Genomic DNA, 23,228 nt, shown 5'->3' with positions numbered 1-23,228 from the left:
GGTGGCAGGCACTTGTAGTCCCAGATACTCAGAGAGACTGAGACAGGAGAATCACTTGAACCCGGGAGGTGGAGGTTGCAGTGAGCCAAGATTGCACTACTGAACTCCAGCCTGGGTGGCAGAGCAAGACTCCATCTCAAAAACAAAACAAAACAAAACAAAACAGTTCTGAATTTTCTGCCTACTAGGGCAACCGTGTGAACATGACTGGTGTGGTCGATATGACGGGATTCATTCAGCCCTCACTCCACCCTCCTCTCACCTGCCTTCCTCTCCCATATAGCCTGGAAAATCTAAAATCTGCCTTCTCAAAATCACGTTAACTGGAATAGGCCAGGTGACTCCGTTTGGCCAATAGGAAATCCTCTAGAGGAAACAGGTACTGCCTCCTCCACTTTTCCCTTCTTCTGTAGGAACAGGTGTGTGATAACTGAGACACAGCAGTCGTCGCTAAGAACAGCCCAGGAGGAAGAGAGGAGGGACCTGGCAGCACTCAAGGCTGTACCAGCCCCTGACTGCCCACCCCAGCTGGCTTATAACTCAAGACAAAGAAACCCCTAACTTGTCAAACCACTGGTACACATGGTTATATGGTTCCAGAGAACACTGAACTGAAAGATACATATATGTATCTTTCATTGTATATATCACTATAAATAAAATTGTATAGATATTGATCTGTAGATTGCTCTATATAACATTGCAGAAATACTGATCAAGATTGTTCCATAGGCTGGTCACAGTGGCTCACACTTGTAATCCCATCACTTTAGGAGGCTCAGGGAAGAGGATTGCTGTGGTCAGGAGCTCTAGACCAGCCTGGGCAACATAACGAGACCGTTTCTACAAAAAAATGTATTTAAAAAAATTAATAAAGTTTAAAAAAGATTTTTCCATACAATATTTCTCATATTCAGAGAAAAAAATTAAAAAGAGCAAAATATATCTATACATATATTAAAATCATATATGTGTATATAGACATATACACATGTGTATATAGACATATACACATGTGTATATAGACATATATATGTGTATATAGACATATATATGTGTATATGTGTGTATATGTCTATCTACACACATATGTGTGTATATATGTCTATATGTGCATATATGTCTATATATACATATATAATGTTTATATTACTATAAAATCTTGAAGAAATACAACTCAACTAATTTGAAGTTTACTCTACTTTTAGAAGACTAAAGAAATGTTAAAACAAAAATTAGCTGGGCATGGTGGCGCACCCCTGTAATCCCAGCTACTCGGGAAGCTGAGGCAGGAGAATGGCTTGAACCTGGGAAGTGGAGGTTGCAGTGAGCTCAGATCAGCCCACTGTACTCCAGCCTGGGTGACAGAGCGAGACTCCGTCTCAAAAAATAAAATAAAATTTGCAAAATGAAGAAGAACAGGAAAAGGATGAAGAAGACGAAGAAGAAGGAGGAGGAGGAGGAGGAGGATGAGAAGGAGAGGGAGAAGGAGAAGAAGAAGAAAAGAAGAAGAAGAAAGTAGGCCAGAATAGACCAGGTGCAGTGGCTCACGCCTGTAATCCCAGCACTTTGGGAGGCTGAGGAGGGCAGATCACTTGAGTCTAGGAGTTCAAGACCAGCCTGGGCAACATAGCAAAACCCCATATTTACAAAAATACAAAAATTAGCCACACATGGTGGTGCACACTTGTAGTCCCACCTACTCAGGGAGGCTGAGGTGGGAGGAACACCTGAGCCCAGGGAACTTGAGGCTGTAGTGAGCCATAATTACACCACTGCACTCCAGCCTGGGCAACAGAGTGAGACTTTGTCTCAAAAAAAAAAAAAAAAAGAAAAGAAAAGAAAAACAATATGGCCAGGCATGGTGGCTCATGCCTATAATCCCATCATTTTGGGAGGCAAAGGTGGGTGGGTCAACTGTGGTCAGGAGCTAGAGACCAGCCTGGGCAACATGGCAAAACCTGTCTCTACTAAAAATACAAAACTTAGCCGGGCGTGGTGGCAGTCACCTGTAATCCCAGCTACTCGGGAGGCTGAGGCAGGAGAATCACTTGGACCAGGGAAGCAGAGGTTGCAGTGAGGCAAGATAGTGCTACTGCACTCCAGCCTGGGGGAACAGAGCAAGACTCTGTCTCAAAATAAAATAAAATAGAAAATAAAAAATAAAAATAAAAGCAATAATAATTACTTCCAAGTACGTCCTGAGACCTGTCCTTGTTCACCATACATCCTGCCACAGTCCATGTGGACAAATGTAGACCCACAATGGTGAAATGGCACACCACAAGCCCCTCAAACTTCAAAGGAGCTTTTACTGTGTTATACTAGGTGCAAATATGCATTACTTAAATGTTCATACATTAAAGAAAGATGATCATCAAATGTTGGCCTGCAGAAAGTTCTCATGATAAAACCTTGAGTCCTTAGAAAATTTAATTAAAGAGTTTATAACATTACTAAAACACTGATCAAAATGTTCCCGTTGAATGTTTCCCAGGAGTGCTCTCCTATACAATGTTTTAATTTCCCATGCAATGTTTCTTTTCTTTTTTCCAATTTTAGAAAAGATACATTTAAGGGTTTTCATACTTGGAAAGAGCAAACTATCTCTCACTCCCGTCTCTGGCCACACCCTAGAATAAGTTTGAACTCTACTTTGACAGAACAGAGCACCGTCCCTTATAGTTTGCAGAACGCTCGCACACACGGAATCCCACCTGGTCTTGAAAATGTTACAGCAAGAGAAACAAATGTAGTAATCCCCAGGTGGAAACAGAGGCTGGGAGAAGCCAAGGGGTTTGTCTGAAGCCCCATGACCAGTTGTTGGTTGAGTGAAACTAAAATACAATTTTTCTGCCTCTTTTGCGGTGTTCTTTCTAAGGCATGGGGCCAATTCTAGCCCTTCTCTGTCATGTGAAGTCAGGGCTGGCAGTTAATGGGACACACTAGGGAGGTGGAAGAGCCAGCATCCACCCTGCTTAACTGATGGCTGAACCATGCCAATCATTATTGATCCTGAATATCACCCAATCAGAGTTGTGGCTCTGTATTCTAGAAATGCATCCTTTTCTTCCTTTTCCTACCTGGTTCGGCATTCTTACTCTTTTCCCTGTTGAATTACAAATGTCTTGCCCCCAAAGGATCACATTTTCTCTCTCTCCTTATATGTAAGATATAATTACAAATTATGGTCTAGTTGCTAACCTTGCTTCTTATTAATACCTACAAAGCTTTCTCTATGCTCCTAGTCAATACTAAGCCTCTTTCCTTGTAAAAGTTAAGGCATTTAGTGGCTATAAATGCCGCTGTGTCTCATCTACGACCACATCTCTTCTACAGTTAAAGCTGCCAGAATGTTAACATAGAACTTTCAAAAGATTAAGATATACAATTACATTCCATTTCAATGCTTTTTACGTTGCTGCAGATATTTGTTTCTGCTCGTAATTACTAACCTACTGCCTGATTTTTTTCTTTCTTCTGAGGTTATAAAGAGAAGTTAGAAAAACAGACAGAAAGATTAAGAAAGGGGTGGGTGGTGAAAACTGTAATGCAATAGAACACCTTTGCGAAAAATAAGAAAGATATTTTAACCTGTTATTTATTGGGAAATGTCTCACATCATAATCGGTCAATACTGCTCATGTTCTAAGGAAACAATAGTCTCTAATTTGTACAGAGGTCGTCTATCAAACCTACTTTAAAAGGTTTAGAGAATAATCTTATTTTGATCATATTTTAAGGACTTTAAGGCAATTCTGCATTCTGCATTCTTCTGTGCTGTTGGAAAACTCTGCTGAATGTGGCACATCCTTCGGTTTCAGTTGGTTCTCAGGGCTTCTTGCCAAAGAGCCATGCACTGTAGAAGGAAGCTCAAGGGCCCTGGGGTCAGAAAGGCATGGGGTTAAGGCCCTTAGTAAGTCACTTAAACTCTCTGAGACTGTTTCCTCATCTGTAACATAGGGAAAATAATCCTCATCTCGTAAGGTCATTGAGAACATTAAGTGAAATAATATATGTATGATTTCTGATACTCAAACTACTGTAGCTCCTACTGAGATCCATTTAACAGAAAGCAGAATTCTCCTAGGTTTCTTAAAGAATGTGTCGTAATGCATTCACTATTTTTTTTTTTTTTTAAAGCAATTTAATCAGTATCTTTAAAAAAGAAAAGAAGGGCCAGGTGCAGTGGCTCACGCCTGTAATCCCAGCACTTTGGGAGGCCGAGGTGGGTGGATCACGAGGTCAGGAGATCGAGACCATCCTGGCTAACACGGTGAAACCCTGTCTTTACTAAAAGTACAAAAAATTAGCTGGGCGTGGTGGCGGCGCCTGTAGTCCCAGCTACTCGGGAGGCTGAGGCAAGAGAATGGCGTGAACCCGGAAGGCGGAGCTTGCCTTGAGCCGAGACCGCGCCACTGCACTCCAGCCTGGGCGACAGAGCCAGACTCGTCTCAAAAACAAAAAAAAGAAAAGAAAAGAAGGAGGAAAGAAAGTGAATACCGCTTCTATTCCTTTCCTTCCCTTGCACATGTCACTTTACACCCCTACCTTGCATTGGCAGTATTGCTTTACACTAAAAATACCTCAAATGCTGGGACTGTGTCTCACTTTTGGTCTTCCCAAAACTAGCAGAGTACCTAGCACAGAATATGCACTTCATATGCACTTGCTATTTTTCTTCTTGATGGGCAACCACTACCAGAAAAGTTAAATCTCAGGGCTGTTGTTAGTGGATGTTCTCCCTTTTGGTAGGGTTCCGCCTGTAATTTTGACAAAGCAAGTCTGCACTGATGCTACCAAAAGTGGGATGAAAGGGAGATCCAAGTTTTCAAAGTAAATAGAGGCAAAGATCAGCAAGAATATGAAAAACAACTGGGATATTTACACAGAGTCCAGGCATCACTCTACAGATTATTATTTTCAAGGTGAGAAATGTATGTTTGCAATGGAAAGACCCACCAATCACTCACTCAACCAAATGATTAAACTTAACGTCACTAATGAACAGCAAGGTGCATGTAATATAAAACACCCAGCATTGCCTCTGACATAGTCAGACCAAAAATGTTTTGTCTGAATTTAATCAAGCCTCTAGACTGATCTTCTAGTATACAAGAAATATAGGGGATGGAGGAACAAGGTAAGTCACACCATGAGGAAATGATCAGATACATCTAGAATGTGGAACATTAGCCTTGCCCCTTCCAAAAGTCTACGCCATGGAAAAAGAAACAAGTTGAGGCACAGTTCTGGATTATAGAGGGCGAAAGTGGCTAACAGCCAAATGCAACGCATGAATGAATCTGGATTAGTTCCTCATTTAAAAAATTATTATTAGCCTGGGAAACATGATGAAACCCTATCTCCACAAAAAATTAGCTGGGCATGGTGGCACAGGTCTCTAGTCCCAGCTACTTGAGAGGCTGAGGTGGGAGGATTGCTTGAGTCTGGGAGGCAGAAGTTGCAGTGAGCTGGGATTGTGCCACTGCACTCCAGCCTGGGTGAAAGAAAGACCCTGTCTCAATCAATCAATCAATATAAAAGACTTTCAGAGGACAATTGACGAAATTTGAATATGGCCTGAATATTTAATGATATTAGGGAATTATTATGAACTTTCTTAGGATGTTGATGTTCCTTCAGTTATGTAAAAGAATACCCGCATTTTTAGAAGATGCCGTAGCAGTGTCTGCAATTACTTTTAGAGGGCTTAGCCTCCCATCTCCCAAAATATATTTCTATACATACATACACTCACACACAGGTTGACAAAGCAAGCATGACAAAATAAACAATCATTGGGTCTACGTGGTGGGTATACTGGTGCTTATTATACTACCGTTTCAACTTTTCTGTATGTTTAAAATTTTGTCTTAATAAATGTTAGAAAACACAGAGGCAAGATAATAAGCAAGCTATTCTTCTCTACCCAGAAAGGAAATTTCTTTCTCTTGTATGTAGTAATAAAAATAAGTTATAAAACTCTTTTTTTGACCCATTGAACCAGTTAGTGGGGATTACTGAGGACTCAAACACCTCTCTATAACAGCTTTTGGGGACAGTAACTATACTGAGGACAAAGCATAGCCCTCTTATATTGGATATCATTTACACCGTCCTTTGAAAATCTTACTCTTCCCAAATCAAGGATCCTATCAGCACATCACTAATAAATTGCTAAATATCGCTAGTATTTGCTTATTTATCATTTTAATTGTTTTAAGAGATGGGGTCTCACTATGTTTCCCAGGCTGGTCTCAAGCCCCTGGGTTCAAACAATCCTCCTGCCTCAGCCTCCAGAGTAGCTGGGACTACAGGCACACACCACCACACCCAGCTTCTATTTCAGTTTTTTCAGTAAAGTAAAATCCTTTAGCTTGTTTAGGTTGCACTCCAGTAGAGAAATAGAAAAACAAATATCTCATCTGGTATGACAGCCATTGATCCTTCTTATGGGTTCAAATCCATGCCTTAGAAGTTCAGTTTTTAAGAACCAACTACTACAGGGAGGTGCTGACAACCTCGAATTTCTGGGATGTAAATTTTCATACCCTCTGCAACTGCTGCCTGGCCTCACATGAGCCCCCTGTACTTAACTCAAGCACCCCTGTCCACTGATGCTGACTTATGCAAGTCAACACACCAAATCCCACAGACACGGCTTTTCAGAAAAATAGGAATGGATTCTTCTCCCAAGTTCATACAATTGAGGGTTTTTGACAGCAATAAAAATAGCTTTGGATAAACCTTATAACCTGTGGTGTTCCTTCTTCATAAAGATAAGCCAGTCATTTGACATTATTCAAATTTTTGTTGTTGTTTTTAGATAGTGGTGCAGGTGACATATAAGAAAAACAGGTATGAATCCCAGCACTTTGGGAGACCAAGGAAGGTGGATAACCTGAGGTCAAGAGTTCAAGACCAGCCTGACAAATATGGTGAAACCCCATCTCTACAAAAATTAGCCAGGCATGATGGGTACCTGTGATCCCAGCTACTCGGGGGCTGAGGCAGGAGAATCACTTGAACCCAGGAGGCAGAGGTTGCAGTGAGCTGAGATCATGCCATTGCACTCCAGCCTGGGTAACAGAGCAAGACTCCGTCTTAAAAAAAAAAAAAAAAAGAAAGAAACACAGGTATGAAGGCAATAAAGCATGATGTATGTAGTCTGGCCACGCCACCATCCCTGCTGCTCTGGACAGAAATCAGAAGCAGCAGCAGATAGAAGCAGAAAATCATCAAAACTTTACGCACGAGGTACTGCTATTCCTTCCTCAACAAGTATATTAGAATATAAACTTGACAAATTGGAACTTTTCCATAGGTAGGTAGCAACAGAGAGAAGCATCACCCCACAGTTTAAAGTTTATGTTACTTGGGAAAAGACAAACACGAAGTATGAGTCTGAAAATTAGTTTCAAGAACTTTCAACTAATTGATTCTCTCCCAAACTGAAAACACACCACAGCAAAGCTAAAACGTAAAATAAAGTGAACTTTCATCTATAATATACGTGAAAATGCGAAAGAACATGTTTCCTTTTGATTTTTGTAAGGAAAGCAAGTTTCAGTGTGAGTGAAACGTATCTGAGAGAACAGGAAAGTCTTACCCAGGTACAAGGAGGAGTTTTCTTTCTTGACATTGTCATCTAAGTAGGTTGGTCCCAGGGTATAAATAGGTGTGGAGCCCATTCCGATGAGAATCTGCGCGCAAATGAATAAAGCCACGTAGACCCAGTGGTTATTTCCTCCCGAGTCCTTCGGACAGGCCGGAGGCTCCAGAGTGGCGGTGGAGTTGCCGCCCTGACACAGGCCGTCGTTGGGGGCCGAGGCGTTCAGCTCTTGAACCTGGTAGGGGGGCGAGATGAAGTGAGGTAAGGCGAACAGGGCTGCCCCGACGGCGATGAGGAGTCCACCCACGGCCAGCCACAGGGGCCGCCGACCCCTGCCGCCGAAGTAGCTGACGAACACCACCACCACCAGGTTCCCGATGTCAAAGCAGCTGACCAGCAGCCCCGACTCGGAACTCTTCAGACTGTAGCGCCTTTCGATGGTGGTGATTACGCTGCTCAGATACCCGGAGACCATCAACGCCTGGATGAAGGTCAGAAGGCACATGCACACCAGGAAGCAACGGGAATCCGTGAGGACCACGTAGAGGCACCTTCGCTCCTGGAGCGTGGCCAGGGCGGAGGACACCGAGAAGGTTTTGCTGAGGTCCACCCTGTGGTTACAGTCCCCGAGCCCCGCCGAAGCGGACGGGGCAGAGGGACTGGGGGCCAACGGGTTCGGGCCTTGCTTCAACTCCTGGCGGCCCGAAGAATCTGCACAGCCCAAGGCCGGCTTGGCGTCTCCACTGGCGGGACTGAGGCTCGGCCGGCAGGAGGCGCTGCTGAGCACCGGTAAACTCTTAGACCTGAAGGTCTCCGGCTCGCTCCTCTCTTGGGCAGCTTCTGCCGTGGCCGGCGCCTCCAGCTGCTCTCCCGCCCCGGGCTGCAGTCCAGTGCCTTCGTCCATGGCGCTTAGAATTCCGATTTGATAGCTGATGGCACCCAAGCACGCCGGCACGTTTCATCCACCGGCACGAGGGGCCGAAGCCGGGCCCACTCAGTCTTGCCCACCTGGGACTGGGGCTGGGGGCGCAGGGCCGCGCAGCAGGGCATCCTCACCAGCTGCGAGGCGCCCAGTGCATCCTGATCACAGACGCGGCTTCAAGGCTCCGCAGCCGCGTGCCACTGGGGGCAAGGGTCCGCGCGGTCCTGCGATGAGCCCTACTCGGCGTCCCTCTCCGGGCGGTAGCTTGAGGCAGGCGCCTCGCGCGTCCCGGGCTCATCCCCTCCGCCGCCGCCGCCGCCGCCGCCGCCGCCGCCGCTCGGCCCGCGGCCAGGAGCTAGTGCACCCCGCGCCGGGAATGGGGGGCACTTAGCGCTGCTGTCCGCAGAGCATCCCACCTCGCTGCGCCAGGGGTACCGGGTCCTCGCCGCCTGGGCTCGCGGCACCCTCGGGAGTGAAGCTGCCGACCTGCAAGGCAGAAAGAGGGCGGTCAGCGAAGAGCGGCTGCGGCTTGGGGCTAGCGTCCCAGCACCCCGGGGACCAGCGTTAGGTGACCCCGAATGGTCCCTAGAGGGACGGAGGAGCGAGCCAGGAGCGCAGCCCCGGAGGACTAGGCAGCAGCCGGCTGCAGTCTCTAGTTCCGGAACAATAAGCAGCAGGCGGTCGGCGGAGACTCTCCCTCATTGTCTGCCGCGGACCTGCCCCCGCCCCGCCCCTTTTGCCTTAAACATTGCGTTTGCTTTTATATGTTAATAATTATCAACCTGGCAGCTCTGACTCAGAGGCAGTGGCTTTTATTCGAGTGAACTAACTGCAGCCTTTTCGTACTCCTACTCCATTACTCAAAATAGAAAATGCCCAAAAGAACAAAGGAAACTTTTTCACAGACACACAATGTATTCCCTGTCCCAATTTTTTATAAAAGGAAAAAAGAGGGTGGGGGTAAACTACGTGTGTAGAAATGTGTGTGCACACTGGTGTGCGCTGGCACGTGTGCGCGACTAGATTTGAATCTGTCTGCTCCACCAGAGACAGGCATTCAAAGCCGAAGGCAGCAGCAAAAAGGTCAACATGCTTGCCTCTTTATTCCCAACACCAAAAATAACCCCCTGCCCGAAAGAACTCTTCAACTACAAATACCAGGGGCATTCGAGGCTGTGGCCCGCACTAAGTCCCAGAGCGCAGTATCAAACGAAACCGAAAATCCGTCTGCTTTGCCGAGAGCTAGGGAAGCCACAACCAAACAAAGAGATCCCGGCACGCTGTCAGGGCGCGCGCGAGGAGCCCACGGAGCCGGCTGGGCGCAGGCGGGCAGGCGGGGAGGTGTGCGATTGACTGAGCGCACCCCGCCAGCGTGGGCCTGGGGAGCGTGCGCGCGTGCGCGGCCACACACACACACACACACACACACACACATACACACACACCCCGGCGTCTTGGAACCTCTCTCGCGATCCCGCACCCAGCTTGAATTCAGCGAGAATCGAAAACAGGTGTGCCCCCGGGGTAAGCCCCCGCCCCTAATCTTGGGGACCCCCACTCCACTCCTCCAGCCTGGGGCGAGGACGGGGGGCGGAATATGCACCAGGTGGGAGAGACCCGAGCTTCACTACACTGGGTTTCATTTTGCAGCGCGCCTTTGTGATGCTGCTGAGAAAAGAAAGGAGGAAGGGCAAGGGAGAAAGGCAGAGAGGCTGGGCGGCCGAGGGTGGCAGCTCCCGCATCTCCCTCGGCTGTGCTGGGCCAAACCCGCTCCCAGATTCCCGGCCTGCCAGCCACTCACAATCCCGGGCTTCCCCGCCGCTGCCTTACCCAGGCGCCTTCCCGGGGAACCCCACCAGCCGCTGCGTGAGGAGCCGGGGAATCCCAGCAAACTCTCGCCGCGCGCGGGAGGCGTCCGAACCCCCTGCCTGGGCGAGCGCCCTCACAGCAGCGCAGACTCGGATGGACACGCGGATCCCGGCAGGGAGCTCTTGGAGCAGGCGTGGAATCCCAGGGACACCCCCTGCGCGCACATCACACGCACATCCTACACACACACACACACACACACACACAGCCCGTGGGAGGACAAGACCGCCGGCGACAGCACGCCGCGCTGCCTGGGCGCTCAAGCCGCCGCTACTCACTAGCAAGTCTGTCAGTCTGTCTGCCTGGCTGAGTGCAGCGGCGGGAGGGGGGCACTGAGCTACGGGAATAGTTGGGAGCCGCGTGAGGAGGCAGCCTCGGTCCAGCCGAAGAGAAATCACTGAATGAGACGAGACTGTGACTCAGGTTGAACTCTTCCCCCCACCCCTCGCCTGTCACCCAAGCCTCTCCTCCGCTCCAAACAGACACACGCGCACAGAGACGCGCCCGGAGAGGAGCAGCCGAGGGCGCAGGCGCGAGGGCAGCCACCCAGCCCAGCCCTCCCGCAGCCAGCCACCCCGCTGCCCTCCACCTGCGCCGCCGCGGGGGCCGAAGAGCGCTGAAGCCCCGAGGGAGCCGGTCTCTAGAAAAGTCAGCGGCCGAAGCTGACAGCCCACTCTGTATAAATAAATCATTTCTGATCGTTTATTCCGTGCCTTGGGCACACACCATGTCTCATTCACCATAGTAGGTTCTGGGACCAAAGATAAACAAGACAAGATATTTGGTCGGAGGAAACCTCTGGCTTGTGGGGGAAATACTCATGTCAATGGCTTAAAACAACGTGGTACATCTATGCAGCCTGCTACTGGAGAAGCCAATATCCATTAGCCTTCATTTCCACACAGCACGAAGGACAGAGGCACTGGAGCATGGTGCTGCCAGTCCGTAGGTAGATGAGCTTCCTAGAAGATTGCAGCGATGGGGCAGAGGACCAGACTGCAAGAGTGGCTGAGTAGGAAAGGGCACTACGGGTTTCCTAAGTTGTGTACTGTCAATAATGTGGGGGCAGTGACGTTCTGACTTCCTCACCAGAGAGCTGGCTTTGGCAGTGACAGGTAGACAGATGTGAGGCCACACTGCGGGCACAGAAGTGAGTTGGGAGGCAGTCTGAAAGCCAAATGTGATAAGGCATTGGCAGGGGGCATGGAGAGGAGGGAACTGGGCAGCTGATGCAATCTGCAAGAGAAGAAAACGGCCGAGGTAGGATGACTCCCAAGTTTCTAGCACCAAGTTGGGTGACTAGGTGCCTGACAGCCAATTAAAGCACAGGTGGAGAAACACGCTTGAGGGGAAAGATGATTCTCATCTACATGTGTTGAGTTTGAAATGTTTGGGGGACATCCCAGTGTACATGTCCCATAAGCCACTGGACACATACGAGGTTTGGACTAGGAATATTGGTCAGTAGTCATCAGCCCAAAGGTGGGATGAGAAAGGATGGAATGAATAGGGAAGATCATCCAAATAGTGAAGAGATCTAGGAGGAGAGGGTACAGCCAAAGGAAGGAGACTGGAAGCAAGGGTCAGAGAGGTATGGGACGCATCAGAAAAGCCAAAAGAGCAGACAACTGTAAGAAGGGAAGGGTCAGATGTGTACAGGCTGCAGGGAAGACGAACAGGATGATAACTAAAAAAAAAAAAAAAAAAAAAAGAGTATCCTTGGGCACTGGTGACCAGTGACAGGGCAGGATAGTGCTCTAATGGAGGAAAGGAGGTTGCTCACAAGTACCAGTGACCATGCTGGCCATTGCTGCCAGGTTGAAGCCCCTCCACTGGCCCTTGGCCTTACCCAATAAAAGCATCGTCTCCATTTTACAGATGTGACAAGTGTAGAGAGGTTAAGTAACTTTATATAGGCACACAGCTACTCTGTAGACAATATCAACCAATGCGCTCCAAAAGACTATGTTCTTACTTAAACTCTTAACCCTGACTCTCTACTCTCTCTCCTGCCATTGAATAGCATCCTGACTCGTCAATGCACCTTGATTCTTTTGATTATCTCCCTTTAGTCCAACAACCGTATCTACAGCGATCCTTAGAGAACAATTAAGCCCAGCTGACAGTAAAGAACAGTCAGTGTGTACTTGAAGTCCATGCTGAGACAGCATCAATCTTCTGGCAGCTGCAAGACTGACCTATCAACTGAGGCATTTCTTCATTCCCTGCCATTGTCTCCTCCTCTTGAGATCACCAGCAGGCCCAGTCACTTTTCTACAAACAGGCAGTAGGACTCCCGCTGCCACCCTGCCCGGAGTTTAGTCCTCTACTGCTGATGAAGTCAGCAAAGATATGTGGCACTTCCTGAACCCAAATACTCTTCTGAGCTGATTCTAAATCCAAACAGAATCAACCTACCTCCTATTACCTCCTTCCAAGCTCTGTGCCCCATTCTCTCACTTCAGTCTCAGCTTCAGACATCAGCAAATTCAATGTGATACATCAGGTGCCATCAGAGGACTTCCCTACTTGAAAATCAAGCAATCATGTCCCCGAAACACCCTGTCTTTATTCATGCTCAATTACCATAGTTAAAGTAGATGCAACTCTAAGAACCTATGGATTTTTTTATTGCCACTAATAGAAAGATCATGATTTACAGACAAAATTTTAAAAGATCCAATTTTACTCACATAAGAAACAAGAAGAAAACATTCAGCAAGAAGCATTTCTTTTGCTTTATCTTTCCCAGTTAAATGTGACTTTAAAAAAGACAAAATTCCAAAAGGTCCAATTTTACTCACGTAAGAAACAAGAAGAAAACATTCAGCAAGAAGCATTTCTTTTACTTTATCTTTCCCAGTTAAATGACTTTGAAAAAGAAGAGCATGCCTCATTAGCCCTAACTGTCCGATTAATACAAAGAAATGGACTCATATCATGGGGTTCCACTACCCCATGGTAGTGTTTACTACCCTTATTTCACTCAATGATTACAGTTACTTTGACCAGAATGCCTGCCTTGTTTGGCATTTTGGGAGAGGAAGCATATGACTGTAAACCCTCTTCAAACTTTCAGACTTACGTTTGCTTCTTCTAAGTCCATCGACTTTATACATAAATGTCTTCTTTTTAAAAATAAATAAATAAATAAATAAATAAATAAATAAATAAATAAATAAATAAATGACTTATTTCCTGATCTTCATATATCAAGTATGTAGCCTTTGCAATTTCCAGGGCAGGCTACAGGTTTAAAATCTGGCCGTCCTGGAGAACGGGCAGAAGAAAGCTGAAGGGAGCCTTTTCCCACAGCCCTTCCCTTCCTTCTCAAAGAAGGTTCACTTCAGAGGTCTCCCAGATACAACAAGAACTGAGTTTTTGGTTCAGAATATTTTGTGGGTGCAAAACATAATACACAGTTGCCAGTACCATAATTGAATTAGGTGTTGGTTAAGAGGAGACACATTGTATCTTTAAGGTAACCCCTTAATAGGACTTGGCATGTATATCCTTCCTTAGAAGTGAATTTCAGGTTGGATAAAACCTGAGAAGGAACAGATCTGGCCCTGGGGTACAATGAATGCAGGCAATCACTCCAGCCCTGGTGGCTTGAGGGCCCTGCAAGTGCTAAAGGAGTATAGTGACCAACTGTGTCCAAAGAGGGTGGGACTTAGCACTGCAAGTCCCACACGCCCAGGAAACCACAGTTCCATGAACACCTGGAGGCTTGGCTCCCTATAAAGAAACTGCCACCTCCCTTAATATAATTAAGCCAGATTAGCTGGGTACTGTGGCTCACACCTGTAACCCCAGCATTTTAAGAGGCTGAGATGGGAGGATCCCACATTTCTACTAAAAAAATTTTTTAAATAGCCAGGCATAGTAGCATGTGCCTGTGGTCTCAGCAACTCAGGAGGCTGAGGCAAAAGGATCACTTAAGCCCAGGAGGTAGAGGCTGCAGTAGGCTGTGATTGCGCCACTGCACTCCAGCCTGGGCAACAGAGCAAGACCCTGTCTCAAAAAATAAACAAACAAAAACCAACAACAACAAAAAATAATAAAGCCAGGCCAGGTGCAGTGGCTCAGGCCTGTACTCTCAACACTTTGGGAGGCCAAGGTGGCTGGATCATCTGAGGTCAGGAGTTCAAGACCAGCCTGACCAACATGGAGAAACCCCATCTCTACTAAAAATACAAAATTAGCTGGGTGTGGTGGCACATGCCTGTAACCCCAGCTACTTGGGAGGCTGAGGCAGGAGAATCACTTGAACTGGGGAGGCAGAGGTTGCAGTGAGCCAAGATCGCACCATTGCACTCCAGCCTGGGTAACAAGAGTGAAACTCCATCTCAACAATAATAATAATAATTAATAATAATAAAGCCAGATACTCCAAGGCTAGTAATGGAGGGAAACTTCCCTGTGAAGAGGAGACAGTTGTCTCAAAAAAAAATCATGTTCCCTTGAAAGATGTTTCATAATTACCACCACTGCCACCTTGGCCTGGAAAAGAAAGAGGTTAGATGGGAAGGGGAAGGAAGCAGGTTAGAAGAGGCAGTCCTCCATGGGCTGTAAGCATCTCTACATGTTTTTCTTGGGTGCACCTAGAACACAAAACCCTAACCACTTCTGAATGTGGAAAAACTCAAACTGCATTGTCCTCTGCTCTCATACCACAACAATCAACACAGAAGACTTCTGTGACCAGACGTTGGCGGGCAGTCTGCACCAACAAACAAGCAATCAGTTCTGCAGAAGACACTAGCCGGGCATCCTCCAATTCAACTCTGTTCTGACACTATCTACCTCAAGATAGCATCACATCCCACAGGTTGAGGGCTCAGTCCCACAAAACTGCCTCCTCTCTTCCCTAGACCCAGTGTCAAGTCTGGGCCTCCAGAACATCTGACCAACTAGCTTCAATATGGGATTCCCACAACCCCTTTTTGGGTTTGATTAATTTGCTGGACAGCTCACAGAACTCAGGGAAACACATTTACCAGTTTAATACAAAGGATATCAGAAAGAACACAGATGAAGAAGTACACAGGGGAGGTATGAGGGGAGGTGCACAGAACTTCCATACTCGCTCTAGGTGCGCCACCCCTCGGAAATCTCCACATGTTCAGCTGTCCCAGAAGCTCTCTGAACCCTGTCCTCCTGGGCCTTTTTTGGAGACTTCCTTGGATAGACATGACTGAAGACAACCATGTCAGACGGTGATTGGACAAAAAGCAGAGGATCTAATACTGATAGACTGAGTGGGGGAAACACAGCAAGAAGGAAGGGAGGAAGGAAGGAAGGAAGGAAGGAAGGAAGGAAGGAAGGAAGGAAGGAAGGAAGGAAGGAAGGAAAGACTGTCCTAGGCAGAAGAAGAGAGGACAGAGGAGGGTCAGAAGGAGATTGTGTTTCCTGAGGCCTGCTTCTGAGGCCTACAGTGCCCCAACATCAGAACAGATGACTGTTATAAGTCAGGAGCCATGGATAAAAACCTATATGTGTATCTGTATGTGTGTGCATGTACGTGTAGTAATGTCACACCACTCTTTACCCAGGCCATTTCTCAGAGTTGTTTGCAGCCAGCAACCTGGAGGGATGAGGTAATATTTTCCCCTGGGCAAAGAGCAAGCTTGCTGCTTCTGCTTATTGAAAAGCAATGTATCCTCTAAGCTCAGTGCTCTTCTCCCATGATGCAACCCATCATGTGCACAGGCATCTATAGCAAACTCTTTGCATCACCCTGTGGGACTTGTGGGGCATGGGGAACTGGCACAAGCATCATTCTCACCCTCTGGCTGCTGCCTTTGCCATAAGTGATAATATCCTTTGTCTCTGACCCTGGAGTCTTTTCTCCCCAGTATCCATGAAACCCTAGCAGGATAACTTGTCATCTTGGAAGAAGCCTAAAATCCTAGAACCTACACAATTCTTGACTGACACTGCCTAATTTGATGCTGCCACTCAGATATTAGCTTCACTTATACTCTACGGTACAGCTGACCTAAGGTCTGAGCTTTTAAACAGGTCTTTCCTCAAGGCCAAAGGCTAATAAAGGAAAATAAATTCATGTGATAAAACAAAACTAACTGTGTTAGATGTGGTTGATGGGCAGTCAGTGTGCACTCCCTACTTTTCTGTTCTTTCTTAAATGGCAGAGTCTGGAAAGGCTATAAAACTACCTTTTCCAGATTCCCTGTGTATCAGGTTCTGGATAAGAATTGATGTACTCTGGCACGTTTGGGAAGGTAGGGTGAGGCACAGGCCATATCCTTTGTGGCTGTCTATGCCAGCAAGCAGGTCATAGAGACATGACATTTTTCTGCTTTGGTATTCTTTTGTCCAAATTCCAGCTTCTAGATGTTGAGACACAGCTGCAGTATTGGCTGCTTTCTGATTTCTGGTTTCAGCCACTACATGATGCCCTGAAGTCAAGAGACCAGTGAATGCCTTTGACTCCTCACCCTGCAGATTGTAGCAGAAGTACCAGCTTTCCTGGCAGGATGGATCTGCAGTGTTATAGCATCACTCCTGGTGACCCACCCTAGAGACCATGTGTCCAGGTCTTCTGGATATTCTGTAAGCCCCTAACCTCCTTTCTCTTTAGGCAGAAAGGGATTCACCTTTCTGCCTAAAAATGCAAAGTGGTTGCTCTATCCTGTCCCTGGACAAGGATCAAAATACTAGGTCATCAGCTAGAAAATTACAGCTTATCAGTCACACTCTGGGGTCCCTCTTCCTTGCTGTCAGCTTGCCTCTCTGTAGAAGAAGTCCCTTTTAGGATCTACTTCAAGGACAACCCTGAATTGTAGACTTCTCAAAATCTAGATCCAGAGCAAAGCCTAGAGAAAGCTGGAATTTCTCTCTCCATCCTACTTTCTGGGTTTCCATTGCCTATCTGAGGACATGCTTCTTTCCTAGATCCGTAGAAAGAGCTATGTTTCAGGGGAACCTAAAGGTGGTGATCTTATCCCAGAGCATAGAAGAATAATTAACACAAGATGATACAAAACAACACAATCACTGCAATGACACACTGTTGAAGCCCCTTTACGAAGCAGGTGGGATGGCACCAGGTTATCATTTCCTTACATTAAGGCAGCAATGAGGCTGGGGGAGGGGCGCTTGCCATTGCTGAGGCTTGAGTAGGTAAACAAAGCAGCCGGGAAGCTAGAACTGGGTGGAGCACACCGCAGCTCAAGGAGGCCTGCCTGCCTTTGGAGACTCCACCTCTGGGGGCAGGGCATAGCCAAACAAAAGGCAGCAGAAACCTTTGCAGACTTAAATGTCCCTGTCTGATAGTTTTGAAGTGAGTAGTGGTTCTCCCAGCACGGAGTTTGAGATCTGAGAATGGACAGACTGCTTCCTCAAGTGGGTCCCTGAGCCCCGAGTAGCCTAACTGGGAGGCACCCTCCAGTAGGGGCAGACTGACACCTCACACGGCCGGGTACCCCTCTGAGACAAAGTTTCCTGAAGAACGATCAGGCAGCAACATTTGCTGTTCAACAATATTCGCTGTTCTGCAGCCTCCGCTGCTGATACCCAGGCAAACAGGGTCTGGAGCGGACCTCTAGCAAACTCCAACAGACCTGCAGCTGAGGGTCCTGACTGTTAGGAGGAAAACTAACAAACAGAAAGGACATCCACACCAAAACCCCATCTGTATGTCACCATCATCAAAGACCAAAGGTAGATAAAACCACAAAGATGGGGAAAAAACAGAGCAGAAAAGCTGAAAATTCTAAAAATCAGAGCGCCTCTCCCCCTCCAAAGGAATGCAGCTCCTCACCAGCAATGGAACAAAGCTGGACGGAAATGACTTTGACAAGTTGAGAGAAGAAGGCTTCAGACGATCAAACTTCTCCGACCTAAAGGAGGAAGTTCGAACCCATCACAAAGAATCTAAAAACCTTGAAAAAAGATTAGATGAATGGCTAACTAGAATAACCAGTGTAGAGAAGTCCTTAAATGACCTGATGGAGTTGAAAACCATGGCACAAGAACTACATGACAAATGCACAAGCTTCAGTAGCCGATTTGATCAACTGGAAGAAAGGGTATCAGTGACTGAAGATCAAATGAATGAAATGAAGTGAGAAGAGAAGTTTAGAGAAAAAAGAATAAAAAGAAATGAACGAAGCCTCCAAGAAATATGGGACTATGTGAAAAGACCAAATCCACGTCTGACTGGTGTACCTGAAAGTGACAGGGAGAATGGAACCAACTTGGAAAACACTCTTCAGGATATTACCCAGGAGAACTTCCCCAACCTAGCAAGGCAGGCCAACACTCAAATTCAGGAAATATAGAGAACACCACAAAGATACTCCTCGAGAAGAGCAACTCCAAGACACATAATTGTCAGATTCACCAAAGTTGAAATGAAGGAAAAAATATTAAGGGCAGCCAGAGAGAAAGGTCGGGTTACCCACAAAGGGAAGCCCATCAGAGTAACAGGGGATCTCTCGGAAGAAACTCTACAAGCCAGAAGAGAGAGGGGGCCAAAATTCAACATTCTTAAAGAAAAGAATTTTCAAGCCAGAATTTCATATCCAGCCAAACTAAGCTTCATAAGTGAAGGAGAAATAAAATCCTTTACAGACAAGCAAATGCTGAGAGATTTTGTCACCACCAGGCCTGCCCTAAAAGAGCTCCTGAAGGAGGCACTAAACATGGAAAGGAACAACCGGTACCAGCCACTGCAAAAATATGCCAAATTGTAAAGACCATCGAGGCTAGGAAGAAACTGCATCAACTAACGAGCAAAATAACCAGCTAACATCATAATGACAGGATCAAATTCACACATGACAATATTAACCTTAAATGTAAATGGGCTAAATGCTCCAATTAAAAGATACAGACTGGCAAATTGGATAAAGAGTCAACACCCATCAGTGTGCTGTATTCACGAGACCCATCTCATGTGCAGAGACACATGTAGGCTCAAAATAAAGAGATGGAGGAAGATCTACCAAGCAAATGGAAGACAAAAAAAGGCAGGGGTTACAATCCTATTCTTTGATAAAACAGACTTTAAACCAACAAAGATCAAAAGAGACAAAGAAGGCCATTACATAATGGTAAAGGAATCAATTCAACAAGAAGAACTAACTATCCTAAACATATATGCACCCAATACAGGAGCACCCAAATGCATAAAGCAAGTCCTTAGTGACCTAAAAAGAGACTTAGACTCCCACACAATAATAATGGGAGAGACTTTAACACCCCACTGTCAACATTAGACAGATCAACGAGACAGAAAGTTAACAAGGATATCCAGGAATTGAACTCAGCTCTGCACCAAGAGGACCTAATAGACATCTACGGAACTCTCCACCCCAAATCAACAGAATATACATTCTTCTCAGCACCACACCACACCTATTCCTAAATTGACCACATAATTAGAAGTAAAGCACCCCTCAGCAAATGTAAAAGAACAGAAATTATAACAAACTGTCTCTCAGAACACAGTGCAATCAAACTAGAACTCACGATTAAGAAACTCACTCAAAACCTCTCAACTACATGGAAACTGAACGATCTGCTCCTGTATGACTACTGGGTACAAAATGAAAAGAAGGCAGAAATAAAGATGTTCTTTGAAAGCTATGAGAACAAAGATATAACATACCAGAATCTCTGGGAAACATTTAAAGCAGTGTGTACGGGAAATTTATAGCACTAAATGCCCACAAGAGAAAGCAGGAAAGATCTAAAATTGACACACTAATATCACAATTAAAAGAACTAGAGAAGCAAGAGTAAACACATTCAAAAGCTAGCAGAAGGCAAGAAATAACTAAGATCAGAGCAGAACTGAAAGAAATAGAGACACAAAAAACCCTTCAAAAAATTAATGAATCCAGGAGCTGGTTTTTTGAAAAATATCAGCAAAATTGATAGACCACTAGCGAGACTAATAAAGAAGAAAAGAGAGAAGAATCAAATAGATGCAATAAAAAATGATAAAGGGGATATCACCGCGGATACCACAGAAATACAAACTAACATCAGAGAATACTATAAACACCTCTACGCAAATAAACTAGAAAATCTAGAAGAAATGGATAAATTCCTGGACACACACACTCTCTCAAGACTAAATCAGGAAGAAGTTGAATCCCTGAATAGACCAATAACAGGCTCTGAAATTGAGGCAATAATTAATAGCCTACAAACCAAAAAAAGTCCAGGACCTGACGGATTCACAGCCAAATTCTACCAGAAGTACAAAGAGAAGCTGGTACCATTCCTTCTGAAACTCTTCCAATCAATAGAAAAAGAGGGAATCCTCTCTAACTCATTTTGTGAGGCCAGCATCATCCTGATACCAAAGCCTGACAGACACACAACAAACAAAGAGAATTTTAGACCAATATCCCTGATAAACATCGATGCAAAAATCCTCAGTAAAATACTGGCAAACCAAATCCAAAGGCACATCAAAAAGCTTATCCACCACAATCAAGTGGGCTTCATCCCTGGGATGCAAGGCTGGTTCAACATATGCAAATCAATAAATGTAATCCAGCATATAAACAGAACCAACAACAAAAACCACATGATTATCTCAATACATGCAGAAAAGGCTTTGGACAAAATTCAATAACGCTTCATGCTAAAAACTCTCGATAAATTAGGTGTTTATGGGACGTATCGCAAAATAATAAGAGCTATTTATGACAAACCCACAGCCAATATCATACTGAATGGGCAAAAACTGGAAGCAGTCCCTTTGAAAACCGGCACAAGACAGGGATGCCCTCTCTCACCACTCCTATTCAACATTGTGTTGGAAGTTCTGGCCACGGCAATCAGGCAGTAGAAAGAAATAAAGGGAATTCGATTAGGAAAAGAGGAAGTCAAATTGTCCCTGTCTGCAGAAGACATGATTGTATATTTAGAAAACCCCATCATCTCAGCCCAAAATCCCCTTAAGATGATAAGCAACTTCAGCAAAGTCTCAGGATACAAAATCAATGTGCAAAAGTCGTGAGCATTCTAATACACCAATCACAGACAAACAGACAGCCAAATCATGAGTGAACTCCCATTCACAATTGCTTCAAAGAGAATAAAATACCTAGGAATCCAACTTACAAGGGATGTGAAGGACCTCTTCAAGGAGAACTACAAACCACTGTTCAGTGAAATAAAAGAGGACACAAACAAATGGAAGAACATTCCATGCTCATGGATAGGAAGAACCAATATCCTGAAAATGGCCATACTGCCCATTGTGGAAGGTAATTTATAGATTCAGTGCTATCCCCATCAAGCTACCACAGACTTTCTTCACAGAATTGGAAAAAACTACTGTAAAGTTCATATGGAACCATAAAAGGGCCCACATTGCCAAGACAATCATAAGCAAAAAGAACAAACCTGGAGGCATCATGCTACCTGACTTCAAACTATACTACAAGGCTACAGTAACCAAAACAGCATGGTACTGGTACCAAAACAGATATATAGACCAATGGAACAGAACAGAGGCCTCAGAAATAACACCACACATCTACAACCATCTGATCTTTGATAAACCTGACAAAAACAAGAAATAGGGAAAGGATTCCCTATTTAATAAATGGTGCTGGGAAAACTGGCTAGCCATATGTAGAAAGCTCAAACTGGATACCTTCCTTACACCTTATACAAAAATTAACTCAAGATAGACTAAAGACTTAAATGTTAAACCTAAAACCATAAAAACCCTAGAAGAAAAACTAGGCAATACCATTCAGGACATAGGCTTGGGCAAAGACTTCATGACTAAAACACCAAAAGCAAAGGCAACAAAGCCAAAATAGACAAATGGGGTCTAATTAAACTAAAGATCTTCTGCGCAGCAAAAGGAACTACCAACAGAGTGAACAGGCAACCTACAGAATGGGAGAAAATTTTTGCAATCTACCCATCTGACAAAAGGGATAAAAATCCAGAATCTACAAAGAACTTAAATAAATTTACAAGAAAAAAACAAACAACCCCATCAAAAAGTGGGCAAAGGATATGAACAAACACTTCTCAAAAGAAGACATTTATGCAGCCAACAGACATATGAAAAAATGTTCCTCATCACTGGCCATCAGAGAAATGCAAATCAAAACCACAATGAGATACCATCTCATGCCAGTTAGAATGGCGATCATTAAAAAGTCAGGAAACAACAGATGCTGGAGAGGAGGTGGAGAAATAGGAATGCTTTTACACTGTCGGTGGCAGTGTAAATTAGTTCAACCATTGTGGAAGACAGTGTGGCGATTCCTCAAGGATCTAGAACTAGAAATACCATTTGACCCAGCGATCCCATTACTGGGTATATACCCAAAGGATTATAAATCATTCTACTACAAAGACACACGCACATGTATGTTTATTGCGGCACTATTCACAATAGCAAAGACTTGGAACCAACCCAAATGTTCATCAATAATAGACTGGATAAAGAAAATGTGGCATATATACACCATGGAATACTATGCAGCCATAAAAAAGGATGAGTTCATGTCCTGCAAAGGATGCAGCTGGAAACCATCATTCTCAGCAAAATATCACAAGGACAGAAAACCAGATACCACATGTTCTCACTCATAAGTGGGAGTTGAACAATGAGAACACATGGACACAGAGTTCTCATCAACATCACACGCTGGGGCCTGTTGGGGGCTGGGAGCTAGGGGAGGGATAGCGTTAGGAGAAATACCTATTGTAAATGATGAGTTGATGGGTGCAGCAAATCAACATGGCACATGTATACCCAGGTAACAAACCTGCACATTGTGCACATGTACCCTGGAACTTAAAGTATAATAA

At 45.3% G+C, this 23,228-nt stretch overlaps 1 protein-coding gene across 2 annotated transcripts in view; it reads right to left on the bottom strand.

The window, feature by feature from the left end:
• SLCO5A1 (solute carrier organic anion transporter family member 5A1) overlaps positions 1-10,809 on the bottom strand; it is a 155,690-nt gene extending 144,881 nt beyond the window's left edge. The window contains exons 1-2 of one of the 2 annotated variants that reach the window (XM_055299282.1): positions 10,685-10,809; positions 7,613-9,023 (exon numbers count right to left, since the gene is read on the bottom strand). In XM_055299282.1, coding sequence (XP_055155257.1) covers positions 7,613-8,519 — 907 coding nt within the window. In that variant the 5' untranslated portion in view covers positions 8,520-9,023; positions 10,685-10,809. Of the gene's footprint in view, positions 1-7,612; positions 9,210-10,684 lie in introns of those variants that run through there. The other variant, XM_055299283.1, reaches the window with a different exon arrangement.
• Between the last annotated feature and the right edge of the window lie 12,419 nt (positions 10,810-23,228).

This window comes from Symphalangus syndactylus, chromosome 11 (assembly GCF_028878055.3).
Source record: "Symphalangus syndactylus isolate Jambi chromosome 11, NHGRI_mSymSyn1-v2.1_pri, whole genome shotgun sequence".
NCBI lineage: Eukaryota > Metazoa > Chordata > Mammalia > Primates > Hylobatidae > Symphalangus > Symphalangus syndactylus.
Note: the sequence above shows the minus strand (reverse complement) of the source record. Positions and strands in the feature narration are given on the sequence as shown.